The sequence below is a fragment of the Lagopus leucura genome, unplaced genomic scaffold (assembly GCF_019238085.1).
Source record: "Lagopus leucura isolate 7727_CA_CO unplaced genomic scaffold, USGS_WTPT01 Super-Scaffold_100028, whole genome shotgun sequence".
Lineage (NCBI taxonomy): Eukaryota > Metazoa > Chordata > Aves > Galliformes > Phasianidae > Lagopus > Lagopus leucura.
The window spans coordinates 6,347,587-6,373,291 of NW_024962279.1; the positions used below are offsets into that span (position 1 = coordinate 6,347,587).

Sequence of the window (25,705 nt, forward strand, 5' to 3'; positions counted from 1 at the left end):
GGGGGCAGATTTTTAAAATGACTAATTTATGAACGGCACATCTTGAAAAGGGTGTAATTTGAAATAAAACCTGTCTGAGCAGCACGTATTGATTGAGAGTCAGAGCTGCTGGAAAACAAAACCGTGTTGCTGGGAGGACATTGGCCTGGTAACACACAGAAAGAACTTGAAGGGCTTCATCTCCCTTCCCGTGGCTGTGAGTGCTGTGCAGGGATCTGTGGTGGTGCTTACAGCTTGTGATTTATTATGGTGTGTGGCCACACAGAAGGGGGAATCCCCAGCTCGTGTTAATAAATGTTAATTGCGTATAACCAGTGAAGGACTGTTTGCAGCAGGGGTCACCAATAGTGGTTACCCTGCCTGGAAAGCAGGGCTTAACCATGTCAGAGCCTACAGAATCAGGGCCACTTAAAGGCTTTCTGCACCTGCTGCTATCACACTCAGGAATTTTTTTTAGTTGAAATGTTTTGAAACATCATCATCAGTTTCACAGTTTGGCCAAGGCTGCAGTTATTCAGGCCTTAGGTGGACTCCTACCATAGCAAATGTTGGATTATCATCTAATTGATTTAGTGAGTAACCCAGTCTGATCTCATTCCTGATGGGCAGCAGACCATACAAAAGAGCTGCTGCCATGGCTTATGTCAATTTTCAGGTGTCTTTTCAGCACAGAAAATAAAGGTTCCATGGGAAGAGCAGCGTCCTCCTCTCTCGGTTGTTTGTGATGTTGTGAACCATCTTTACGTCTCCTTTTCATCCTGTAAGCAGAGGGATGTCAGCCTGTGCTGATTTCTGTTTTTAAACATAATACACTAAAAAAGAGTCTCATTGTCAGGATGGTGAGTTGCTGGTCTGTACATACTCAGCTTTCAAGGACAGCCAGCCTGTACGTGGCATTCATTCAGCAGTGGAAAAGATTGGGTTTTCTATTTTCTGTACGCTAGGCTTTTGAGTTTCACATGGCAGTGAAATTTTTTAAGGAGGGCAACTTACCATAGGCATTTTGTATGAATTGTTGAGACTGAATGACAGCTATTTTCCTGTAATCATTTTTCTTTTTAATGCTGAGAAGTGCTATGCTGTTACTGAAACATAGGAGCTGGTTTGGTGGGGTAGGGGCTGCTGCTCAGGGATGTGGGACACGGGGCTTTGGGCTCGTGCACAGCATCACACAGGGACACACTGATACAGCATAGGCCTGGAGATTAAAATCTGGCTCTAACAGTGGCACTCTTTTAAACCCAGTTATCTGCCTGTGTGCAAAGTATAAAAAAAAAATAGAGAAGAAAAAGAAAATGAAATTCAAATTTGCCTGCTTGCTGCAGATAACCCGGCCCTGCCTGCATTGTCAAATTCTTTCAGTGCTCCTGGAAGTTGTCAGGAAAGGTTGACTTCTGTTGTATTTCATTCTTGTATCAATGTTTATTTTTTTCCTCTGTTAGCGTATCAGTGACATGAAAGTTGTTTGACATCCTCGTTGCGGCAGGAAAGGTTAATTAAATGTGCAAGATCTGTTCTTCCTCCATTTTCTCCGCTTTGAGCCCCTACAACAGTCTGTGCTTTATTGTTCTCCAGAAGCCTTTGTTCTGAATGCTGCGTGTCCTTCTTGATAGATAGACCTACATGATAGAAAGCTTGTTGGTGTTAATGCAATTACTGTGGCTTGTACCTGTTTTCTTGACTGTTATACCTCTGAATGATAGATCACTCAGGTGGTTTTTTTTGCCGTAAGACTCTCTTGTTCTGTCTGCCACTCCTAACCTGATACCATGTACCTGAAATTGGCTCTGGAGAATCAGCAAATTAAACTGGAAAGCCACTGTCTTCCATTCCCACCTGTACTTAGCTCCCACAGACACGTTGCACCTGATGCTGGAGGAGGCTGCTGGGGCCCAGCACCCAAATGGGGAGGAGGAGGAAAGGGACCACTAAGGCTATGAAGCTACAGCACCACCAGGAAGGCGTTTATGCCAGAGTTAGGATCAGAAACAAGGAGATTGGCTTTGGTGTTTGCAGTAGATCTAAGCTGTCTTATACAGCCTGGAAGTGAGGGAAAATATCCAAGGACTGGTGTGATACTTGGATCTGTATTGGAAAATATCCAAGGACTGGGAGTCCTTTAGCTGAGCTGAGCTCATACATTCCCTGCCAAGCATCTTTCTGGAACCAAGGTGAGGAGAAATAACTGCAGGCAGCATGATTTCTGAAAGCATCGGCACAGCAGCATCTGTATTAGGAAGAAACAGGCTTATTTGTCACTAATTACTTTTCTTTGCAGCACTTTGTAAAATATTCAGCAGAAACCATTTAATTGGCCGGGTCACTTCTCAGATTAAGTATTTCTCAAATGAAAGTCCCACAAGGAATGTATACAGCTCCTTAATTTGACAATGAGAAGAGCCCACCTTTCATGAATGAGCTCGAGTTTTATTTCTGCTAAAGCTACTTTATGCCACTCCATGGAATGAGCTCAAGTGTAGAAATCACGTTGTGCTCCTCACTTGCTAGAAGTCTGACAAGGAAATTTACATAAGTTAAGATCAGGAAATTGTGTACCTCTACTCCATTTAGGCCTCAGATCACAAATAATTTGCTGAAAAAATCAAAAGCACTTGAAATAAAATGAGTTACTGGGCTGATGAAGCACAATACAACAAACACTAATAGCACCAGTATGTGTTATTAATTATAATTTGCATGTCTCACTGGAAACCCCAGTTTTCTATCTGTTACGGAGGCATATTAGAAAGCAAGTTCTCACCTTCAAGCATCTCAGTGTTAATTTTGTTTAAAGTCTCAAATGTTGTGTTGCTGTGGAATGTGGTGCCAGTTTAACTCCTGGTTAACGACCCTCTAGAGACCTGCCAGGCACCAAAGCTGTCCTTAACACAAGCAGTGCTGTGTTTGGGAGCAAATACTGCAGTGCCATTCGCCACTGGTTGTGCTCTCCGTGGATGATGATGGCTTACCAACAGTTTGTTTTCTCAGACTTCAGTGCAGGAGGGAAAGTAACTCCTGAGCTTTGAATAATGTGCTGCCTGAAGGAAGCCTTGCCTCCATAGGGTGTTTCTGCATGGAGAACAGGTGTCTTTCTCTTCCACTTCCCTTTTTGCTAGGGATGGAGAGAGAGAAATCTGTTTCTAGAAGATTCAGGGGAAAGTGTTCAAATTACTGTCGTTTTGCCTTCTAAAAATAGCTCCTTGTCAGGAGAAACTAAAGCAGGTAGGAGAAATGAGGACTGAAGGCAACTCAAAGAGCATCCTGCATCTTCCTTACTCTCCTGGGTAGCAGCATCCTGAGCATCGGTGGTTAAAAATAATTCAGTCCCTGGGGTCTGGTCTGTATGAACGTGTCCGTGCACACAGTCCTTTGGTACTTGATATAAGAGGGGAGTGAATTTGTGCACTGGCACAGAATAACTTATGGAAGAGGAATTAAATAAAAGTTGAGGACAGTTAAAGTAGTTTTTTCTGCTAGATTAACACCTTTGAATTCTCCTTTGTTTCGTTTTCTGTGATATTTAATATCTCCTTGTCCAGTTCACTGCGATAGTCTTCTAGAAAGGCAGAAAGGAGACTACCTGCCCAAAAAGTAGTGTTGAACAACTCAAAGATGGAGGCTAGTGAAGGGACCTGATTTAGATGTGACATTCAAGCAAATGACTTTGGTGGGGATTTGCACACCTTTGAGACTTGTATGGATTTCAAATAGTCCTCAGTTGCCAGCAGAGGTCAGGAGAAAAGAATTAAGAAAAAGAAAGGAAAAGAGCTAACTTAGTGTCTGGTTCCGTGTTCCTGTGGTGATTAGGATTGACAACGAATTAAGGACATAGGGGTGTTGTTTTCAGAAGCTATATCCCCACTTGGACCGGAGTGACGCATGCATTTGCCTGCACAAACTTTATACACTGGGTGTATTCTTTATTTTTAATTACTCGTGTATTTCTCCCATCTGTTTCTCCTATTTCTTGTGCTTAGCTTTCTGGTCTTTGTGCTTCTCTGGTCCTGGGCTCAGTCTCAGTCTCCTCATAATAGATATAGTAATGGACAATCATCCAGCCTTCCATCTGCCATTAATGATGAATTACACAGCCCACAGTAGGTCATCAGCTGCTATAAATTGGCTTAGGAACACTGAAATCAATATACACCAACCAAGAATTGGATTTTGTGTATGTATTAATACCTCGTTTTTTTTTTTCAATCTCTTTGGCTGTTTTGAACTTGCAGAGGCTTATGAAGTCCTACAGATTTATTTCTGTTTCGTTTTTCATGTCACTCCCATAATTCTTTGTTTTTCTTACTTATTTCTGATGTGTTGCATCATCATTGGCTATCGTTTCATTTTGAGAAGCCTTTTAGGATGTGATTTCTGGTCCAACTTTCCAGTGCCAGCTTTTGCCTTTCCGTTTATTACCAAGAACAGACTCCTCCTTTTCTCACGAAGGAGCAAGAGAATACCTGAGAATATTCCTTAATCACCTTGTTTAAAATGCCCTACTTCATGTTGTTGAAGTCTGAAAAGTAACAAAATTTTTTTTAGACCCATGCCATCACTTTTTTCTGCCCACCTGAGCACAGTTTCCAGACAGCTCTCTCACCTTTTTTCTCACCTTGTGCAAGCATCATATTTTAATGTTTTTCTTTTGCTTTATAGATGTAGCATATGAATTTTCTTTGCAACTCAGTTGAATTCTTAATCAAATTCTGTGTAATTGTTTTCTTTAGTACCAGATTTTTCTTCCTGAAAGATTCCAAACAAAGCCAGTAACATCAATCTCCTGCTAACAGAGTCAAAATGTTTCCTGTCCCATCATATGCAAGAATTCCTCTTTGCTCAGTGCCACAGAAATTAAATGGAGAACTTTTTCAAGAACACCACTACCAGCCATTAAATTAAAAAAATTGAACCTTTTCATTATCTTGAATAATGCAGCGATACCAGAAGATTTTCTAGCACAGAGCAGGTTTCGTATCCTTATTTGAATTATTTTAATTATCGTGCTTGAAATCTTGTGTCACATTACTGTGTCTTGGTACGATCCCCAATGGGAGGCTGTCAAATTTCATTATATTATGGTGACTCTCATTTGGTGGTTCAAACATATTTGCTACATGAACCAACCCTTGTGTATAACTCAAGATTAAGTCAAGAGCATGCCTGGTATTCTCTGAAATGAGCTGTTCAAAGGAGAGCTTGACCTAATTAGAAACGTCTCCCAAAGAGCAGCAGAGAATGAAGTTCCTGGGAAACATAGGGCTCCTCCAGGTTTCACTGGGCTTTATTTTTAACCTGATACACTTGTTCTGTAGTCATCTGCAGCATAAATAGCTGTAGGGTGGGAAGCTTAACTAGTTTAAGTAACTGGAAAGAATGAATGGTGGGGCGAGCCTGCAGTGTTGCAGTGGGTAGGTTAGCAGTGGCTCCTGTGGTTCCAGCATCTGCACTGGTCAGAATCTGCACTGTTACCTAGGGTAGAGTCATAGAATGGCCTGAGTTGAGAAGGAGCACAGTAATCATCTTATTCCAACCTCCTGCTATGTGCAGGGTCAGCAATCACCAGATCAGGCTGCCCAGATCCATATCCAGCCTGGCCTTGAATGCCTCCAGGGATGGACTTTGTGTTCATCCAAATGCAGGACTTCACATTGTAACATGCACACTGTGAAAGATAGACTGGATGGATATCAGTTTTTCACTGGCATGAGTAAGAACTTGCCTTTGTCGAGGACTATGATTGCCTGAAATAAAGAGAAGTACTGAATTGAAATAAGGATAAAAAACTGAGTTTACTTTGCTCCCCCAAAGGATATATGTTGTTTTTCTTTTTACATTGCTTACATTTATATTCTATAGACCCTACTGTGCCTTTTACGGGTTTCCTTCTCTGCAGGTTGCTTCGGTTGTTTTGTCTGCCTTTTTTTTTTTTTTTTTTTGTCATGTGGGAAATCAGTAAAACACTCAGCTCTGCAAAAAAGGCAGATGGGTCTGTGTGGTTTTGTAGAGCTCCTTTCACGGTATCGTAAGACTTTCTTCAAAATTGTGAGTTAGATGTTCTTAGAATAATAAATACATAAACTCATGAGTAATTTGCGAATGTCCTTGAGCCAGTGATCCTGTGGAGTTGCGTGGGGTTGTTCAAGTTCTTACTTTAAATGACAGAGCTGACTTTCGTCTTCCTACATTTAAACCCTTTCCTTTTCACATCACTGTAGATACAGATAATAAACAAGGTAAACACATTGCAGGGCAGGAGGTGCAGTCGGAGATGCAAGCACTGCTCACCTCCCATTTCCACATATTGCTCCTGCATCATCATTACATTCAGTTTTCCTTTCTGCTTTTCTTGCAAGTCCCTTAGAGTATTTCTTGAGGCAGATTTCAGATTCTGTGCGAAGTTCTTCAGCTTTCTACTAAGCTTTGTTGTTTATAGATGTAGTGAGAAAGGAAGCATGCTTAAGTGGTACATGTAGAATTAGGCACACATCTGTCACAGCCTGAAAAGAGTTTGGAAGGGCACTGAGCTCTCTGAATGTGTATATCCAGCATCACCTAGCAGTAGACACATCAGTTTTTTAGGTATAGGCATACCAACTTTGTGTTCAACTTAACATTTTCATGTATTTTTAAATGTATCCTTTCAGGCCTCTTTTTCTGGTTCCTGTCTTTATTCAAAAGAGATGCATTTTTTTGTTGTTGTTTTGCTTTGTTTTGTCTGGGAGTAATCTTGTTTTCTAATCTTGATTGCGTGCGTAGAGGGATTAATCAGGTTCTTGGAGACCTCTGCTGGCAACACCTTCCTACTAAGTCTCAGATTTTCTTACTCCAGAGTAGGGTAAATGACAACTAAAAAGACTGAATGTCCTTTATTTTTAATGGGACTTTCTGAAAAATATTGTAAATAAGCGTAGGCTGATGGTGTTTGTGAAAGTAGCAACAGGAGGAGCTTTTGTGTCGTTTCCAAAAACAAGGGGTAATTCTGCATGCTGGGGTCTAGCTAAACTTAGGCTGGATGTTAAAAAAAAACACCATTGAACTCTTAGGATAATAATACATGAAACATAGCTAAAAATACCTTCCAGCACAAGTTTGACTGAGTTCTATCAACATGTATCTCGAGGGCCTGTTGACCTGTTTTTGGAGATGTTCAGTGTCATTAACGTAATTACTGGCTCCAAAGAGTTTTTCATACATGTGAAAGAGCTTTGTGTGGCAGCGCTCTGTGGGTCAGGCCCGAATCTAACTCTTAAATGTGATGTTAAAGAAATGTATGGCTGTTTGCTGTCATGCTGGAGAGCAAGCTACTATTGGCTTTATTCCTCACTTCTGCTTTGCAGCTCAGCCCAACTGGATTCAGAAGATCAGTGATGTACACGCAGCCATTGAGGAAAATGTCTTCTGGGAGTGCCATGCGAGCGGGAGGCCGAAGCCCTCCTACCGCTGGCTGAAGGATGGTGAACCACTACTGCCTCAGGTAGGTGTTCTCATTCTGCTTATGACTTCATGACTGTTGGGGATGGAAGTGATGGCAGCCCTCTGAAATCCCCTTCCTTTGTAGGTAATTCCTTGTCATGCTTGGTAGGTGCTTCTGTGTGGGGTTGAGTTCCTGAGTTGGAGAAGCGGGGAATGCCCCATTCTTTCTCCTGGGTTGGCTTCAGAGAGCTGTTAATGACACCTAGGATGCACGACAGCTTTAAAGTTCCTCCCAAAAATGAAATATCCACAAACCCAACAGATCTAAGAGTGGACATGTACGTGAGGAAGTGGTAATGGCCATGTGGGACTGTGGGTTGCCCTGGTTTCATTCTTCCAGCTTATGGTTTTGAGGCAAGCTACAGCTGCTAAGCAAACCTTAGAATTTCTGCTGGTCTCTAGCAGCATTCCTATTCCTCCTGCCCAGCTGTGTCCCTGTGTGAGTGAACAGGAGCCTGCCATTGCCAGGGACACCAAAACCTGCCTAGAGATGAGGGATCCATAGGAACAGGGCAGGCGCCTGCTCCTTGTACCACTGAGAGGAATCACACAGTCCTGTGATTGCCTCAATTATAACAACAAACTAAAACAAATTACCAAAGCATTGGCTTCACAGTAGCCTGCATTTTTTTCCCTTCACTTACTGTGAAAGAACATGGCTGCCCAGATTTGATCAAGCCCTGACAAAGATTGCACAAACATTAAATTTCCACCCTACGGCCAAGTAGAAAGCCAATAGCTCTTTATATTACTATTTTTTAATGGTGAAACTCCTGGGGAGGGAGGAAACACTTTGCTGTACTTATTAAAATTGATAACGTGAGCTCCATATCCTTAGGCTGACAAATGATACTGTGGTCTTTTTGTTCCACACACTAATTTTACTTGCTTCACGCTGGTCACTAGCAGATGGTCTGGTACGTAAATCATGTTAGTGGCTGATATGAAGTGAAGGATCATTAAATTATTAACATCTATGTTGTTTGCAGTAAACTGCAGAGGATTTTAAATATTTCCCATTGTAGCTAAAATGGCAACCACCTAACCTTCTTTTTCATGTATACCTGTAATATCATCGTTTTGAATATTTTGAAGAATTGGGTTGGCTGTGATATGTCACCATGGGGAAAAAAAAAAGCATATTTTTTGATTCAAGTTCACCTGTTTGAAAGGGAGATTAATCTAAATGGTTTAGGTATTAAATCAATGAGAAGTCAAGGGAAAGTCCTTCGATTTAAATTGCATTTACCAAGTACTGTATTGTTTTTTTCCATTTAAGCTGACGTAAATTTAGTTGGCAAACAAATAGAATGGAGCATGCAAATTATTCCTCTTACTGCTGCCTTTTTGTCTACCTGGCCATGCAAAATGGCACGGCTCCTGTTGGGATTATTTTCCAAGAAAGAATCTCCTTATTTACTTCTTTTTTCACTCTTTCCCACAGGGCAGAGTTCAGATAGAGCAGGGCTCACTGACCATAAGGAATGTCAGCCTGTCGGATGCCGGCATGTATCAGTGTGTCGCAGAAAACAGACACGGCTCCATTTATGCCAGTGCAGAACTGAGTGTCATAGGTAAGTTTACTTTCCTGAGTGCTGCAAACTTTCCAAAAACTGGCAAAGCTTAAACCCAAATTGGTTTTGCCAAGTGTCAATGTCTGAAGAAGTGCCGCTGAGAATCTTGGACAAGTTGTTGTTTTTAAGTGTGGCATGAAATGAAAACTTGAGAAAGCGGATCAGTAGAGAACAGATTTCTTTATATCGTGTCCTGTTCTCATATTCATCCAGGTAATTGAGCATGGAGAGCTGGCAAGCCTGCTCACACCTCCTGCCAACCCAAGCAATTGCCCTAATTCAAAGCACTCTGGACTGTCCCAAGGAGATGTTGAAAACCTTTCTGTCTGAACAGAACTTTCACCATCCAAAACCATCATGCTTCAGTCCTAAACCCTCACCAAGAAAACAACTTCTGCCCTCCCTGTTTTTGTGTATGCCTAACCTAATCATTCCAGTTAATATCAAGGGATCCTCCTGTGAATTGAGTCCTCCAACAATTAGAATCAGGCTTAACATGAAATCCAGAAGATGCATCTTTGAGTGAGAATGGAATTGAAGTCTCCAGATTCCTATTCTGTATTGAATTAGCAAGCTGTTCTCACTGCTTTCCTCAACAAACCTAATGGGAAACTAATGGAGACAGCTCTGGGGGATGCTAACGATCTGTGTAAATGCCTGATGGGAGGCAGTAATGATGATAGAAACAGGTTTGTCTCAGTGATGCCCAGCACCCAAAAAAGAGCAATGGGCATGGGCTAAAACATAGGAGATGCCATTTAAATATAAGAAAATCTTTATTTTGCTGTTTCAAACATAACATGAGTACAGTTGCCCAGACAGAATAAGACATCTCCATCCTTGGAGATACTCAACACCCAGCAGGACAGGATGGTGGGCAGGCTGAGCTGAGCTGGAAAAGGGCCACCTCCCACTAATTTCAGCCATCCTGTGATGCTGCACCTCGCTCTCTGAAAGCTTGTGTGTGAGTGACAGGCCTAGGAACCTGCAAGTCAAAATGGATATGCAGCTTTGAATAGTTAAATCGAATTTGCAATTAAAAAATAGTGCTTTAGTTGTTTTCAAAGCACACGTTCAATAGCATAATTCCCCACTTTATCCCGAAGAAGAAAGCACAAGGTCTTTACTGATTATGGCATTTTCAGTATCAGTCATTTTTATCAGCAGCAATACAGCGGAAAAAGAAATCATTTGAAAGATTGTCATTGTTGCTCTTCAAGAAAAGTACAATAATGTTCAATAAATCAGACTTTCCAGTGCTAAGATGTATTGGGTGTGTTACTGCATGGAAGAAATTCAAATAAGGCCACTGATGCATTTCCTGTCGAGATGAACCTTTGCTGGGAGAGCAGATTGTCTGGGAAGGTAAAGACTATCAGTGGGTGCTGCCATCACCCAGCTGTCCCAGCAATGGGGTTGGAACTGGTCCTGAGAGTGTGGTCACTGACATTTCTGGACTGTAGGTTGAATCATAGAATACCCCAGGTTGGAACGGACCCATGAGGATCACTGAATCCAACTCCTAGCAGCTGAGGACCAGACCTGCAATAGCGAGACAGCATCCTCACTGTGCGCTGAGCTCAGACAGAACCACCACCCAAAAAGATGGAACTGAACATTGAGGATATAATTAGAGCTAATGTAATTTCTGTCTTCCTCAAGTCTTGGAGGTAAGAGGGACATCCCAGTGCAGGCCTCATGTTGGCACAAAGAGCACAGACCTTGGGAAACCTGTTCTTAAAAACCTGCCAGATAGATGGCACGTGGCTGACCTCGCATCTGTGTTTACACAATCTTGCTTCTGTGTGTCACGTGAGAAGTACCAGGATGCTGTGCTGCAGGTTCAGCTCTGTGGATCGGTGATTTAATTTGGCACATTATTAAAGGAAAACAGCATGTTTTCCCTTTCAGTGCAGTTTTCAAAGTAGGTCAATATTCTGAGTTCTCACTGAGAAATGTTGGCTTTTAAGGGGATCTTTCTGAGTATAAAAACGGTTATTTTACAAGATCCTGATGTTAAGCACTTGAAATGATTAAACACCATTATTAGCAAGTGAGGCTTATAGCAAAATTAAGTGAAAAAGAGTGATGGAAAATTACTCACAGAGCTTTTCTCAGAATGATGCTTCTCTATTGTTGTTGTCAATTATATTTTCCGGAGAATTGAGCTAAAACCAAAGTCCTGTTGTGCTGGGCATTGCAAAAACCTGTAGGAAGATGCAGTCATTGCCTGAAAGAGTTTTTCAGCTGGATGTTTAAAAAAATAAAAAATATAAAAAATAAAATAAAATAAAAAAGCTGGGAGATGAGCTTAGAGTGAAAAAAGCGTGATTTAAATCCTCATTTTACAAGCAAGGTATGGAGATACGGTGTTCTCCCTAAGGTGGCACAGAAGGGCTCTGGCAGTGCTGAGAACTGAGCCCAGAGATTTCTGAATTCCAGATTTTAGGTTCCCATCTCAGCCCTAAGCACAACCAGTAGTAGAAGCTGTTTCACAGTTTATCAGACCTGAGCAGCAGTCTCTTAAGATTCCCAGCAATGTGTTGTTCTTTACAGACAATGTGCATTCTGGCCATGCTGAATTCCTTGCATAATCCAAGTAGATTTTCCTCCTTCCCCCTAAATTTCAGTCGTTTTGATCCCCCGATGACTGCTTTGTTCATCAGTCCTCACAAACCCACAGTGCTCAACTCCTCTCCCTCATGCAGGAGCAGGAGGGGAGTAGCCAATGACTTGTAAAGAAACAATCCAAGAGGTGGGAATCACCGGAGAGTTCAAAAATCTCTTCTGCCTGTACGTTTCAGACCATCATCTGAAAGCATTTCCAAAAAGGGACAGTGTGTCACCACAGTATGATCTAGCTAATGCTTCATCTGGCTCTGAGCGCGTTGCTGGGGAGTCGTTCTCAGGATGCTGCTTTAAGTTGGAGATGTTTTACATATCCGGTGTTGGTTTTCAGAAGGCTCTTTTATAGTTTTTAATAACAGACGGTTTCCTCTATTCTGAAATGAATTACCCCTCTATGATTAGACACAGCAGACAGGGCATCTCAGAGATTAGTGAGCTCTGAGTTGCATAAGGGGAAGACAGAAGGCTTCTATTAGAACATAAAGCCATTCCACTGTCAGTGTGGAATTATTTTTTTATTCTCAGCCCTTTTGCGGCAGAAATGATATTGAAAAGAGCAGAGGCAGAAGAGATGCCGTAGGAAAAAAGAATTTGCTTTCTGTCTCCCGCGGCAGCTTTTTTTCTCCCAGCTGCACCAGGTGACCCTGAGATCCTTCTCTGGAGCACCAAGCAGATGCAACGCGTGGTGATCTAAACTTACACCTCACAGAGTGTGGAAAGGAAGTTGAACAAACTGCTGCCACCTCAGCGATGTGAGGGCATGGCAGGAGGCACAGTGCAAGGAGATGGGGAGAATCTGAGGGGAGCAGAGCTTTGTGCCACGCAGACGCAGTGACCATGGTGAGAGCTGCTCATCAAACCATTTTGCTGCCTCTCCTGATTTGCTTTGAGCTTTCTGTACTGAAGAAGAATAACTTTCCTATTTGATATAAGCAAAACCTTATGGTCTTCCTTGGGGAGTCAGTGGAGAGGGAGCTGCCTCCGAGCTCTGCCTGTCATTGGGTCCCATCAAATCAATCATGAGCAGTTCTTTGGGGCCAGACAGCGTCCTCCCCGCCAGGCCTGCCTTGTGGCCATGCTGCAGCCTGTCTGCACTGCTCCACTGTTTGCCATTCTGAATTCTTTTGCACAAAGCAGAGGAATGCGCTCTGACGGTACTTGGGCAAATGATGGGAGATTTGTCCATGCCCTGCTGACATCCCAAGTGTTGGCCTTGTTTCGCTTGGTTCAGGACCTGGCTGTGCCAAGGTCTCTTCCCTTTATAGCATCAAAATAGGAGATCCTCTTCATGCAGTGATGGTAAATATAAACATGTCAGATTTTAAGGCAGAACACTGAGCAATTACAGGTGAGAAGAATCCTTGGGATATGGTCATGTTCCCAAGAGCCTGCCTTTCTTTCCTAGAGGAAATTCTGATCCGTATTCATTTTTTCTCTTCCAGCTGTCGGGCCAGACTTTTCCAAAACGCTCCTGAAAAAGTTAACTCTTGTGAAAGTGGGCGGTGAGGTAATCATTGAGTGCAAGCCGAAAGCTTCCCCCAGACCTACTTATTCTTGGAAGAAAGGAAAAGACATCCTAAGAGAAAATGAGAGGTAATGTCTTACAGAAACCATTTCTTTCATTGGCTTGCTCCAACCCAGGGGCTTTCAGCAGTGAAAACTAAATTTGTCATTAATAGCTTCCCAAAATTGACTTGCAAATAAATGTGAAAACAGCCAGTGTTCAATCTCAAGGAGCTGGGGGTGAAATTTCTATTCCCATTGTGTTCATCCTCGTGTCTGTGTACTGTTGAAGCGTCCCCGCCTAGAAGCTGTTAAAGATAAATTCTAAAAAGCAAATCTTTTGTCTCTGGATTGCTCTTAATAGCCACTGTTTTTCAGATAACTTCCCCAGGAGAGTAGTGCTGAAGCCCTCCATTGCAAATTACACAATCCTGGTAAATTATTCAACGTGTCCTGCAAACGGGAGTTGTTTGGGGTCGGTAATTAATTTGGCAGTGATAACACTTATTTGGAGACAGCTTTTTCAGGCTAGCCAAATAATATATGTATAATTTTTCTTAATTCAAGGGAGAGAATTAGAAGGAAGTGAGAGCCTACCTTCTAAATCTGCAGTCATTGCTCCTGTGAGTGCAGTGATCCATTGCTGGCTGTGTTACTTGTCCTGCTCCCGCAGCCTCCGAGAGAGGGGCCTGTAGAGCTGTTGTGGACACCTCAAGGTGTGATGCACCTCTTTTACTGCAGTGCACTTGTGGGAAGAGTGCATTTGTGTCCTATGAGTATGGACCCAGGAGACAGGAACTAGAAGAAATTGTTATTTTTAAAAGCTTAAACCTCTTAGAACTGGAATTGGAAAGTCTAGTCTTGCTCCGGCCAACCTGCTTGTAATGGGCATTAAGCAAATACTGTGGTGATGTGCATGTAAATATTCGTTTGCAGTTGGATAAGTAAAATAGTGGATGTATTTGTGACTTATTTACTGTGTGATATCTGGTCTTTAGGAGGCAGTTGTCTAGGAACAGCTTGATTTCACCTCTTGGAATAAAAGGAGTTGGATGTGGAGAACTTCCTTGAGCATTCAGGGAACAAAGCTATGCAAGGTTGATGTAATAGTATATCAAGCCATATTGATTTTTTAAACCAAAGTAGCTTATTCTTCTGCTGCAGTATGTGGAAAAGGTGGAAGTAACAAGTGCTGAGGTTTCAGAGCGCTTTCCCCTTTCTGTCCTCACCGGCAGAGTCCGCAGCTAAAGTTTGCTGTTCTCTCTGAAGCTGCTCTCCTTGGTATGCTGTGGTTTCATCTCTTTTTAATTTAGAGACCAGGAGAGGAGGCCTGCATTTATCTGAGCCAGGGATTAGGAAAGGAAAGAAATGAGAGCAACTGTGCTTCTTGCTTTGTCACTGCGGTGCAATGCTAACAACAAAGTGATTTTGCTCTAGCACAGCTTTTTCATCTGCAAGCTTTCCTAAAAGTCTGTTGCAGAAGCCCCTGGATCCTGGCTTCCCAAGGGAAGGGGCTCATGACTTGTACCATACAGCCAGGCTCAGTTTGCCTGTGTGTGTCGTCACAAATAACTTCTGAGCTGGTTATTCGAACAGCCTGTTGGTGTTTCGACCAGTTTTCACCAGAGCTTAGAGAAAAAGATACACCTCGTAAAAACAGGAGGTTTCTTCAGGGCTCTGTGAAAACAGGCAAGTGGGAAAAGGAGGCGCTGACACCTCCCTGAAACACTGTCACCTAAAATCACAGTGTGGTGGGCATGAGGGAATCCACACCAAAGCACACCCTGAAGTGAACACATGTCCATGTGTTTTAAGGAGCAATTCACTGGGCTGCATCTGCTGCATCTTCCTGACTTGACTTCACCCAAGGCATAGTACATATGGCAAAAGGCAGGTGTGTTCTTAAAAGCTTACTAAGATCTGAATTGAAATATCGCTAGATTTTCTCATGTGGGGAAAAAATAGGTCTCATTGCTCCTGGTGAGGCAGCAGTTGGGGAAAAAAGTAGCTGAGAGCTGAACTGAAATGCAGACTGCAGAAATGCTCTGCTCCTCACCCTGCACCTGCCATGCACCTCGCCTGGCCAGAGCCTCCTGCTTGGGCACTGAGCCCTGGATGGGAAATCAGATGTGAAATGTACCCAAGCAGGTGTGAAATTTGCTGCTGCTGCAGCTCTGGGGTTTTCCACCAGCCAGATCTTCCAGCAGGGGCCTCTATGGCAAAACAGCGCTCCATTTACTTGGCGATGGACCTATTTAGTTCTTCTATGCTGTTGTTTGTGTCTCTTGTGGGGATGAGGATGTTGAATCCTCATCACCACCTCCATTACACGACATCCCTGCAATCTGTGACTGGAGACCGCGTGAAAAGTGCAATTAAGGATTGATATTGGCTGATACAGTTGTGGTGTTGTTCATCAGTGCTGTCTGACTGAACAGAGCTCAGGCAGGCCGCGTGGCCAGCATCATCTGCCCCATTCCTGCTTTCTGATCAATGAAGCATTATTTCCATCCTGCCTTCCTGGGACAGCAGACTGACTGGAGTCCAATCTGGGGATGTCCCTACACCCACATTTACATGTGGGCTTCAAACAAGAACTTTCTTGGCTTTTAAAAAAATCTGTTGAGATACAGTAAGAAAGATGCCAAGAGAAGCTGTTGCTGAAATCTCTTCACCCAGGGCATAAAACTGAACTTTGAGACAGGTGTGGGAGAAACAACTTAAATGAAATCTCCAGCTTAACTGACGTTAAGGAGTCCATCAAGCTTCAGAGAGGCACCTGACCATCTGGATCCTTCTACAGGCTGAACCTGATGATGGGATGGTTAATCAATATGGATGGTCCTGCCAATTCCAGGTGGAGACAAAAGCATCATTTAAGGTGTCGCTCCTGGCTCTGGATGCTGATGTACAGCATGACTTCAACTGTGGTGATCGCTGGAGTGTTTCTCCTGGGGCTCCTGTGGCTTTTCAGATAGAATGTGATGTTAGGGACAATTTTCTGGGATCAGAAATACTGTTTATGGGGTTTGGCTGCCAGGAATCCTGCTCTGGAGGCTACTGCTGTCCAGGAGGCAAAACTAAGTGCACTGTTCAATGCTTGCCCAGAGGGCAGAGGCTGCCATGGAAAAAAAGAGCTTTATTGCTTGAGGTTTCATGTTCTTCTCTGGGGGCTGCACTGGTGTGAGCTGCGCCCCTAATGAACAACCTGCCCTGAAGACATCTTTTACCAGCATTTGAGATCTGTGCAATCATGTTATTAGAAATTCTGCCCTGAGGTACAATTATATTATTGCAGTCATTAAAGGCAGTTCATCTCCATAATAATGGAAATCCTGCCTTGGAGGCCTGAATGAGCAAAATAACGTCGGTAGCTTGACTCTAGAAGGTAAATTCTATACAGAAACTGCAACAGCACAGATACAGTTATGTTGCAAATTCTGCTTTGAAAACAAAAGCTATTTCTACATAGAAGAGTTTGTTTTCTGTCCCTGGTGCTCTGTCTTGTTCTCTTCACCTACACAACAGTCTTTACATTCTGTGGGGAAGGTCCTCGGTCATGCTTACTGCCACTCTTTACAAATCGGCCCCAAGTCAGTGAGTGCTGATGGGGTAGGAGCAGGTGAGGCCACTGCTTGCCAACCTAACTTCCACCCTCCACACCAGTCTGGGAGAGGAGATGGGATGGAAAAATGCCGGGTTTGATGAGCTGGGATCCTGTTGCATGGGTTCTCTTTGATTCATGCTCCAGTGACATCAGTGTGACTGATGCTGGACTTGGGCCTCTGGGATGGAGACGGAGAGTGTTGCTGACACTCAAACCAGGAAAAAAAACCCTGGAAGGGGGTAGGTGCGGGGGGAGGCTGCCAAAGCCAGGCAGTGTTTTTTACTTAATTAATTCTCAGAGGCATTTTGATCTTCTTACAGTCTTGCATCCTCATTTCCCCTGGTTTTGTGAAATACCAATAGTCAATGTCAAGTGAGGTTTTGTGTATAAAATACGGTCATCTACAGAATTGCATACGCAGCGTATAGGAGTCAGACAAATGTTACATTCAGAAATGTGTGGTCTTTTGCACTGACTGCATCGTGTGGAAGACAGAGTGGATTCAAACCATGTCTGTACTTTGATCAGCAGCTAAAGAGTCACTCATAGATGTCAGTGCAGTCACAGAGGTGGAGGGTAATTTTACCTGAGACTAACCAAGATAAAACAGGTATCCAGAGTTACTCACAAGTCTGGAAAACCTTTCATTAACTGATGAGCCCTGCATAACAGTGGTGGGAGGGAAAGCCAGCACTCAATGAGGGGTCTTTCCTTTGGACTCCTGAATGCCTGGCATCGGGTCAGGCATCTCCCCATGCATGGGATTTCTTGTTTGTGACAATTACATCCTTGCAAGACATTCTGTCTGCCTTTCATTGGCAGGAGCGGGAGGGGAAGTCACAGCGCCCAGATTGTTCTTGCAGGATTTTCTTAATCCTCTCATAATAACTGAATTACATCTAATGCCGCAATGTTACATACATTTATTACCAAGACTTGTTTTAAAACCTTTATTTTCAGGTGATCTTATCATAGAAAGCTCTCAATTTGCTCGTAATTACAGCACTGCTCCCACAGAGAGCTGTGCTAGTGCAAGCACAAGCAGTTCATCCTCACACCATTGACAAGCAGAAGTTGCTGCTGTCCCCACTTCATTCCTATTTCCTGGGTACAGGGGAGGACGGGGCTGGGTGTGAGTAGAGAAAAGTCCTGGAACTGCTCAGGGTGCTGCAAGCTGGCATTAAATTAAGCAGTTAATTGAGTTGGTATTCAAGCTTAATTTTGAAACAGGTAAATCTCTTTCATACAGTTTTCCATAGCTGCCAAAGAGCGTTGCTCTCCAGACTTGCAGGTGCTGCCATGTTGGTGCACGCCATCCAAGGGATGAGCTGCAGAAGCACTGGGATCTGGAATAGAGTGTTAAAGTGGACACTGGTGCTGTGATTTGCCATGAAGGACGTGGGCTTTTTGCCTCTCATCAGCACAGGTTGAACTTGTAATAAGTTCCCAGTGAAGGTCATTTTGTGAGGGGACCTTATGAAAATTTCCAGTGGGATTGGTCAAGGGATGTATTTTATTATTGGCACGGAATGGCTTTTTGTTGGAGTAGCACTGGGGATTGGGTGTAGTGCAAGATTTGCATGACTTCCTTGCAGCTCTTTCTTATTTCACCTGGTGCTTGTTTTGCCCATACAGAAATTGCTTGAGTTTACATGTGGGCATTTTGGTAAGATTTACACTTCTGTATTTTTAACAAAGGGTTTCAATTTAGATTCCAGTCTATCAGACACACGAACTGTCATTTCCCAGAGTATGAAGACATAGGGTTGCACAGTTCTTTAGGAGGTAGTGAGATGTCTGGGTCTCTTGGTTTACCATTTCTTCCTGCTGCATTAATTCTGCATTGCTTCCCAGCTCCCAGCAGCGTAGGCTGTGTGCAGGAAGTCCAGGATAGCTTTTTGGGGGAGAAACGCTGCATTTCTCCAGCCTGGTGGTTTGCTGTAGCACTGCTGCCCAGCCCTCCTGTGGTGCAGCAGTGAGGCTGAATCCATAACCTGGCTTAGAATTCTGACATTCAAGAAGAAATCCAGGCATTTATCAGTCTGCCATTCGGCCACACCTCGCCAGTGAGTGCCTCCCTGTTCTGTTGTCAGTTGCTCGAGTATTTGGTAAGAACATGTCAAAATATAATGTGTTTTCCTTTGAAATAATGTATGTTCAAAGTATGTACTCACAATGGTTTTCCTTTCTAATGTTCTGCTGAAGCTATTGGCAGTCATATTTACCCTCCTACCACACTTGTTCTCAGCCCAGGAAAGAAAAATAATTGCAGTTGTAAGCCCCAAAACAAATTACTTTTCTCCCATTCTTGTTTGTGTACAGCCCTTACATCATTAGAGCTGTTTCTTTTCTGTGAATATACAGCGCGTTGTTTATAGAGTTTAATTGTAAGGAAGAAATTCATAAAAGACAAATGATGCTCTGCGCTGGTAGCAAGGAATATGAAAGTGTCCAATTAAACAGCCACTGACTAGTACTCATATAATAGCAACATCTGTTATCTTAATTAAACAAGTCTCTGTATAGAGCGGCCCTCGCGGTGCGCTTTGTTAGAGCAGGATCTGACCTAGATACTCCAGGCGAGCTCACCATGGAAATTCTCCCAGTTGGTCCCATTATCTCGCAGCCTTGACAAGTTTCATGATGTATGAGCACACTGGAGCACGTGCAGAGCCATGCTGCATCAGGTTTTTTTGCATGTCGTGGTGTTTGCTTACAGAGGTCAGTTGTGGCAGCATTTAGCACTGTACAGCGTGCCCGGTGAGCTTCGTCCACATCAAACTGTGGTCAGGAGAGAGCCATGCTTACAGGCAGTGCTTGAGATTCATTTGCAGAGGTGGCTTCTGCATTTCAGGGCCGAATTGTTGCAGGTGCCTCGTTGCTGCTCTTCACTGTATCCTAGGGAAGTCCTGGTGCCCCAATGGCTTCTGAAAAGCAAGGTGTTTTGGTGCCTTCTGCACTTCAGTATGGAGACTGATGGACCTTTGAAGCACCTTACCCAGCATGTTCTGAACAGTTAAAGCCATCACGATGCCCTCACAAAGGCTGTTCACTTTCAGAGCCATCAGATCAGCTGTTACTTGTATAACACAAGTTATACAAGTTCTGCATATTTATCTCGGTGCTATTCTGTTTTGAGAAAGAAAAGTTATGGAATCAGACAAGGAAAGGAAGAAAGGCATTTCTCTTACTGTCAGCGTCTTGAGTTTGGCAAATTGTATTAATTCCCATTTTTTATTTGTTGCTTCAGACTTCCTAATTAGTAGCTAATTGCTTTAAACAGCCAGGAAGAAAAAGGCAGTAGGACAGAGGGCACATCTTTTCCTGTCTGGTGCCAGGGTACAAACCATGGTGTTATTTTTATCCTGATTACTCGAGAGACGAATTGCCAGCCGTGGCTTTTGGGCATGCAGTCTGGTGACACTTCAGCAGAAAATAAAACCTCAAAGGATGCTTCCTATCATTGTTTTGCATTAATTGTGTTGACTGTCTTTTTTTTTCTTTTTTTTTTCCTTCTAAATACAGCACCTGTGCAATTTCTTTAAGGCAGACAGGTAACCAAACCATCAATAACGTGTCAGTTTTTCATTACATCCTGCCTAGGCGCAATGAAAAATGACATTCTGCAAATAGGTTTTTGAAGTTTGAGTCGACGGAGCGGCATTCATCTTACTTTTCAGAGACAATGGCAGAAGATGGCTTTACTTCATTGCAGTGCCTGAGACAACTGGCGCGTACTTGCATTAACCAATTTTCTTCAAGAAGAGAATTAAGATGAGCCAGGAAACCACTTGATTTGGTGGTCAGAGGGCCTAAGGAAGCCCTCAGACTCACTCTGCCAGCCTTCCAATGGTTTAACTTCAGTGCTGATCAGAAGTTGGCCATGCCGGTCCTTTTTGTTGCATTGCCTTTTCCCCTCTGCTCTTGTGCAAATGTTTCAAGAAAAGAGAAGAAACCTGAGAAGTGTTGTTTCTAGAGCACAACTTAATGCCATGTTATTTCTTATGTCTCAAGACATAACCCTAATTAGGCTGATCCCTAAAACAGAGCGTATTTATTTGCTCTGCAGCACCAGAAGCTGTTGCTGTTCCCCCAGCAAACCGCTTTCACTCCAGCAGTGACAGCAGTGTCACCACACAGTGACCACAGTGCAGCCAACCTCATGGCATTGGTGGGACCTGCTGTGTGTGTCTGGTGAAGTCAGCAGCTTTTGCCTTGAGTTTGCTTATTTTAGAAGCAGAGCCTTGCTTGCAGGGGGTTGCAAGAGAAGTGACAGAAGCACCCACCAGCCCTTCCCAAGTCCTGCAGAGCACAGAGCGTTTTGAAGTGAGAAATATTATAAAATATTTCTTCTCTTGGACATTTTCACAATTAGTGGTAAGAAGATAATAATTTTACAGTTAAGGCTACATTTTAAGAAATACATGCTTAAAATCCAAAGAAATAATTATATGTCTTTTGGGGGAAGTGAGAGATTTCTAATGAACTTTTTAGGCATCCTACCAGACTTGGTGATGTTTTTGATGATTATTTAAACATCATTTTTAAGTGACATAAATGCATCTTTGGATCTTGCAAGTCTACGTTAATGCCAATTACAAGCGGAGTGGGTAATTTATCTTTGTACTGTGGGCATTTTTTGTTGAGACGAGAGGAAAAGACGTGTTATCTTTGAAAGACTGTGCCTTTGGGCATCCATTCAGATGGTATCAGCTGGAGCGAATAAGCTGAGAGCGCATTTACTGCTTCTGCTCTAATCTCACGAATGCTTCCAGAAATGGTTTGTGTCAGCAGCTGATGCACGGAAAATCTTGTGCAGATTTTTTTCTTTTTCTCATAAGAGAATTATTTTTCTGAGCTTCAGTTGAGTTAATGGTTCTGTTTGCCAGAACTCTGGAGCCTTTGCTGTAAGTAGAGGGTGATGGTTTGTCCTCATTGGGAGGGAGCTGTTGGTGAGGATGATGGAGGCAGCGCTTTCAGCCTGCTGCTATCTCTCCCTGTTGGCTGGGAGAAGCCGTTCAATCTCTGTGCCTCTGGGCTCTAATCGCTGCCGTGGAAGGATGAGCATAGCAAATATTTCACTGAGTGATAGGTAGGCTGAATTGAGTAGCAGTTCTGAAGCACCTGCTGCTTCCTTATGCAAGGTTTCCCTTGATGCTGGGCACGACATTTCTTGGTGAGGAGCTGTGTCTGGACAGACAGTTGTGTGCAGATGTTTTAGCCTTCCACAGGGTGGTTTGCAAGAGTGCTTTGCCCTTCTACCCGAGCCAGCAACCAGCTGCTTCAGGAAGAGGAGAGCCTGTTCCATGCCAAGTGTTTGCGCTCAGAACTCACTGCACTGGGCACGTGCTGAGCACCAAAACCCCTTCTTGCTGGTGCTGCTCTCGTGTTTTGTGACAAATGGCCAGCTTAGTCTGCAAAAATGAACTGTGAGGCTAAAGGGCTGCACTAAAAAGGGACTCCCATGGGGATTGGTCTTCATTTCTCACCAAATCAATGGGAAATTGGCGCTCTGCACCATTGGACCCTCCAGACTTGCCGTCTTCCCATACAGCTCAAATTATTGCCTCATGTCTGAGGAATGAAAGCTGTAAAAATGAGCTTTGCTCTGCTTTGCTTGGATCTGCTTCCTCAAATATTTATTTTTATGACACGTTTGCTCTTACTGTATTTATTTTAATTTTGTGTACAATGAAAAAAGAGCAGAAAGACAAAAGGTTTCTATTCTTTAAAATTCATGACAGCCTGCTGTTTTGCTTCAGGGTCCCTAGCCGTGTTTGTGTTTGGTTTTCATTTGTTTCTTCCTGTTATCATCATCCCTTAAGAAAGACATTTTGTAGAGAACTGTTCTTAGATAACCCAGGGATACTTTTATATCTGAATTATGACCCTAGGCTTCTCTAAACAATTTACATGAAGTCTAATAGCTGTAAATGCTCCTTTTTTTCCTATTCACTCCTTCAGAATAGGATTTCATCAGTTCCAGACTTGTCCTAAAAATTTCCAGGCAAAAAGGAGGATGATGACAAAGCACAGCTTTTGCGTTGGTAGTCATTAATGTGTTCTGAGTGCTGTATTATTTATCTGGACTGCTCTGTCACTGCAGATAAACAGTCGAGAAAGAAAGTTGCAGGAAGAACTTAGGATGGCTGAGTGTTAGGATGACTTGGTGACTGGTTTACACCAAGTTCAGTGCATTTGTGGTGCGTCCTGTCTTAGGGATCAAGAGCACTGAGGACAAAGGTCTTTGCCATCCCATCTTGGGCCACGCATTGCCTCAGATCAAACACTTCATCCTCAGCCTCTGTAGTTCCACGTACAATGCATTTCCAGGAAAGCTGCTGGGAACTTTTCTATTGAACTAAATGGAACAGGTTTTTACCTTGGTTTATTCTGAGCAAATACAGTTCTTACCTGAAAATTAATTATAGTGAGTTTGCTGTTAAGAGAGCTGCCAGTTGTCATGGATAAGGAAGGCCTTATCTAGTGCCTGCTTTCACCAAGAGAAAGACATGTACTAAATTAAATGGGCTTTGACTGAGGCTCCAAATTAGTTCAGACTTTTCTGTGAACCATGAAAAGACAAGTAGTTATAGACGAATAAGTACCATAGCAGATGTTGGTGGTAATGTAAATCAAAACTTAACGGGTCCAGGACAAGAAGTTGCATAGCATTACAAGGCTGCCTGCATCGTATGGCAGTCAGTACCATTTATGGGTTTAGATTCCCACTCGTGCGGAAGTGTCTGGAGTTAGAGCTGCTCTCATGTGCTTTCTTAGGTGAAGCCCAGCCTTGGGAGATGGTGCTGTGGACACGTGGAGGGACATCTTGGGTGGCCTGAAGATACGGGATCAGGGTCAGGGCTCTCCTCCTGTCCTCTCTCCCTGTGCATGCCAGAGGCCGTCACAGGTTTGAATGGAGATCTGTGGTGTCCCCGTTGACCTCTGTGCCTACTTTAATGGGGATTAATGTTATACAGCAGACAGATCTAGCCTTACTGTTATTTATTTACACGGCACAAAGGTTGTAGTCACACTCACCCATGGCCGTGGAGTTGCTATTAGCAGGGGAGCGAGGCAGCCCATCCTTCATGGTGATGGGCAGGTGGTGGTGAGTGATGCCTTGGCTCAGGGAGGGCTGGGAGCAGTAAATCCTCCCTGGCAGCCAGGATGTACATCCAGGCCTGGAAGCATTTCTAAATCTTTCCATGTTTTCTCAAAGAGCCTAATGGGTAATTGTGCCGTTACGAGATCATTTTAATAATCCTAGTCACTGCTTCATTGCATGGGAAGTATTATTAAGAAGGTAAACCGCTACAAAGGCATGCGGTAGAAACAGAAATAATTAGATAAATAATGCAATTGCCTGGAATCATTTACATTTGCAGTAGAGTTTTGGCATAAAGCAAAGTTGCTGTTAGGCTAAAAATTGCTTTCCATGTTCCTGCCTATGAACAGCAGGTAATGGCTGAGCAAACACGTTGCTGAGAATCAAGGCCAGGCTGTCTCATGCCTTTTCCCTCCTCCTTTGCTTCCAGCCCCAGATCAGGGGAAGGACAATGAGCCATTCATCATGTAGGCTGAAATGCACTGTTTCTCACAGGTGCCTTTAACCTAAATCTTCTCTCAGAAGACGGATTATCTCTTAGAAGAACTCTGGCACCACAGTCCCTTTTCAATAGTCACGTCAACTACTGCCACAAAGGCTGTACATGAAGGAATCAATGGTAGTTTTATCTCAAATTGCACTCTGTGTGTATTTCTTCCAGCTGACATTCATTTAAATGCTTGCTCTAAGACATCTTTTCTCCCTGTAACAGAAAAAGGATAGGACATCCTAAGCATTGTTTCCTGGGGGGAAAAAAATTAAAAATATTCACTTGGTGAAGCATGAAATATTTTGGATGTCTGTGTTTAATCAACAGTGAAAGCAAGTGTAGTTCTGCTTGTATTTCATAAATTAAAATGCTGAAGTGATCAGATAAGAAGCAACATACCTTGCTTCATTTCAGCAGAGCAAATAAAACCATGTGAGATTAAAAAATAAAAAAAAAGTCACTTAGGAGTACTTTGCTCCCAAGAAAGAATTTATCTGTCTGCTGCAGTCCAGCAGTTCTGCTGCCCTGTCCCCTGGGAGGAGAACCACTGCTGTCACGCAGCCTGCTGTATGCACTGCCTCTGTCGTCCATTCATATTCCACATTTCCACCTGCTGAAGAGAAAAATAGAGGGCATGCTGACAAGAATATATTGAGGGATACCTGCGGCATCATCTGTCTGGTGCAGATCTTCCGTCGGTGTTGCAGGGACTCTATGAGTGAGTAAATAATTCACTGTGAGGAGGTTGGCCCCGAGCACACCGCTTACCCTGCCGAGGCTCACACTTGGTGCTGGCCAGGCATGGATGGGGGTTATTCATCCCTGGCTCTGCAGTGCTGGTCCCTTTGCTTCCTGGATGTGCACAGAGAAGGTGATACAGTAAGGGAAGTAGGGCTGAGGTTTTTAAGCAAGTGCTCTATTGCAGCACAGGGCTGACCTGAGCAGCAGTTTGTGTAGAGGCAAGGGATGCAGTCAGACAGCCAAAGGTTGGATTTCCTTGGAGCTAGGCTGGAGGTAATTACTGATGAGCTGTTTCATTACGTGCTTAGGGAGTTCTGCAGTTTTCACACATTATTCGTATTCCAAACAAAGGCTTGATCTTGTTTTTACTAAGTCAGTGATAAAACTCTTACTGATCTCACTGGGACGTGTTATCACTAAATGCACGTTACTCGCTGAGAAATATCTTTCTACTCCTGGGAATTCTGCCCAGCAGTGAGAAGTGAGCTCCATGAATTGGATCTGCTGTGCTCGATTCAGGCTGGAGGTGGCTGATGGGTCACTAAACCAATATGGCAGAGATGTCACTGCAGGCAAATAGA

At 43.3% G+C, this 25,705-nt stretch overlaps 1 protein-coding gene across 4 annotated transcripts in view; it reads left to right on the forward strand.

Annotated features, from left to right (window-relative positions):
- Positions 1-25,705, forward strand: part of CNTN4 (contactin 4) — a 253,514-nt gene that overhangs the window by 194,459 nt on the left and 33,350 nt on the right. For all 4 annotated transcript variants that reach the window (XM_042880935.1, XM_042880934.1, XM_042880937.1 and 1 more), the window contains 3 exons: positions 7,338-7,474; positions 8,918-9,047; positions 13,118-13,268. In XM_042880935.1, the coding sequence (XP_042736869.1) occupies positions 7,338-7,474; positions 8,918-9,047; positions 13,118-13,268 (418 nt within the window). The remainder of the gene's footprint in view (positions 1-7,337; positions 7,475-8,917; positions 9,048-13,117; positions 13,269-25,705) is intronic.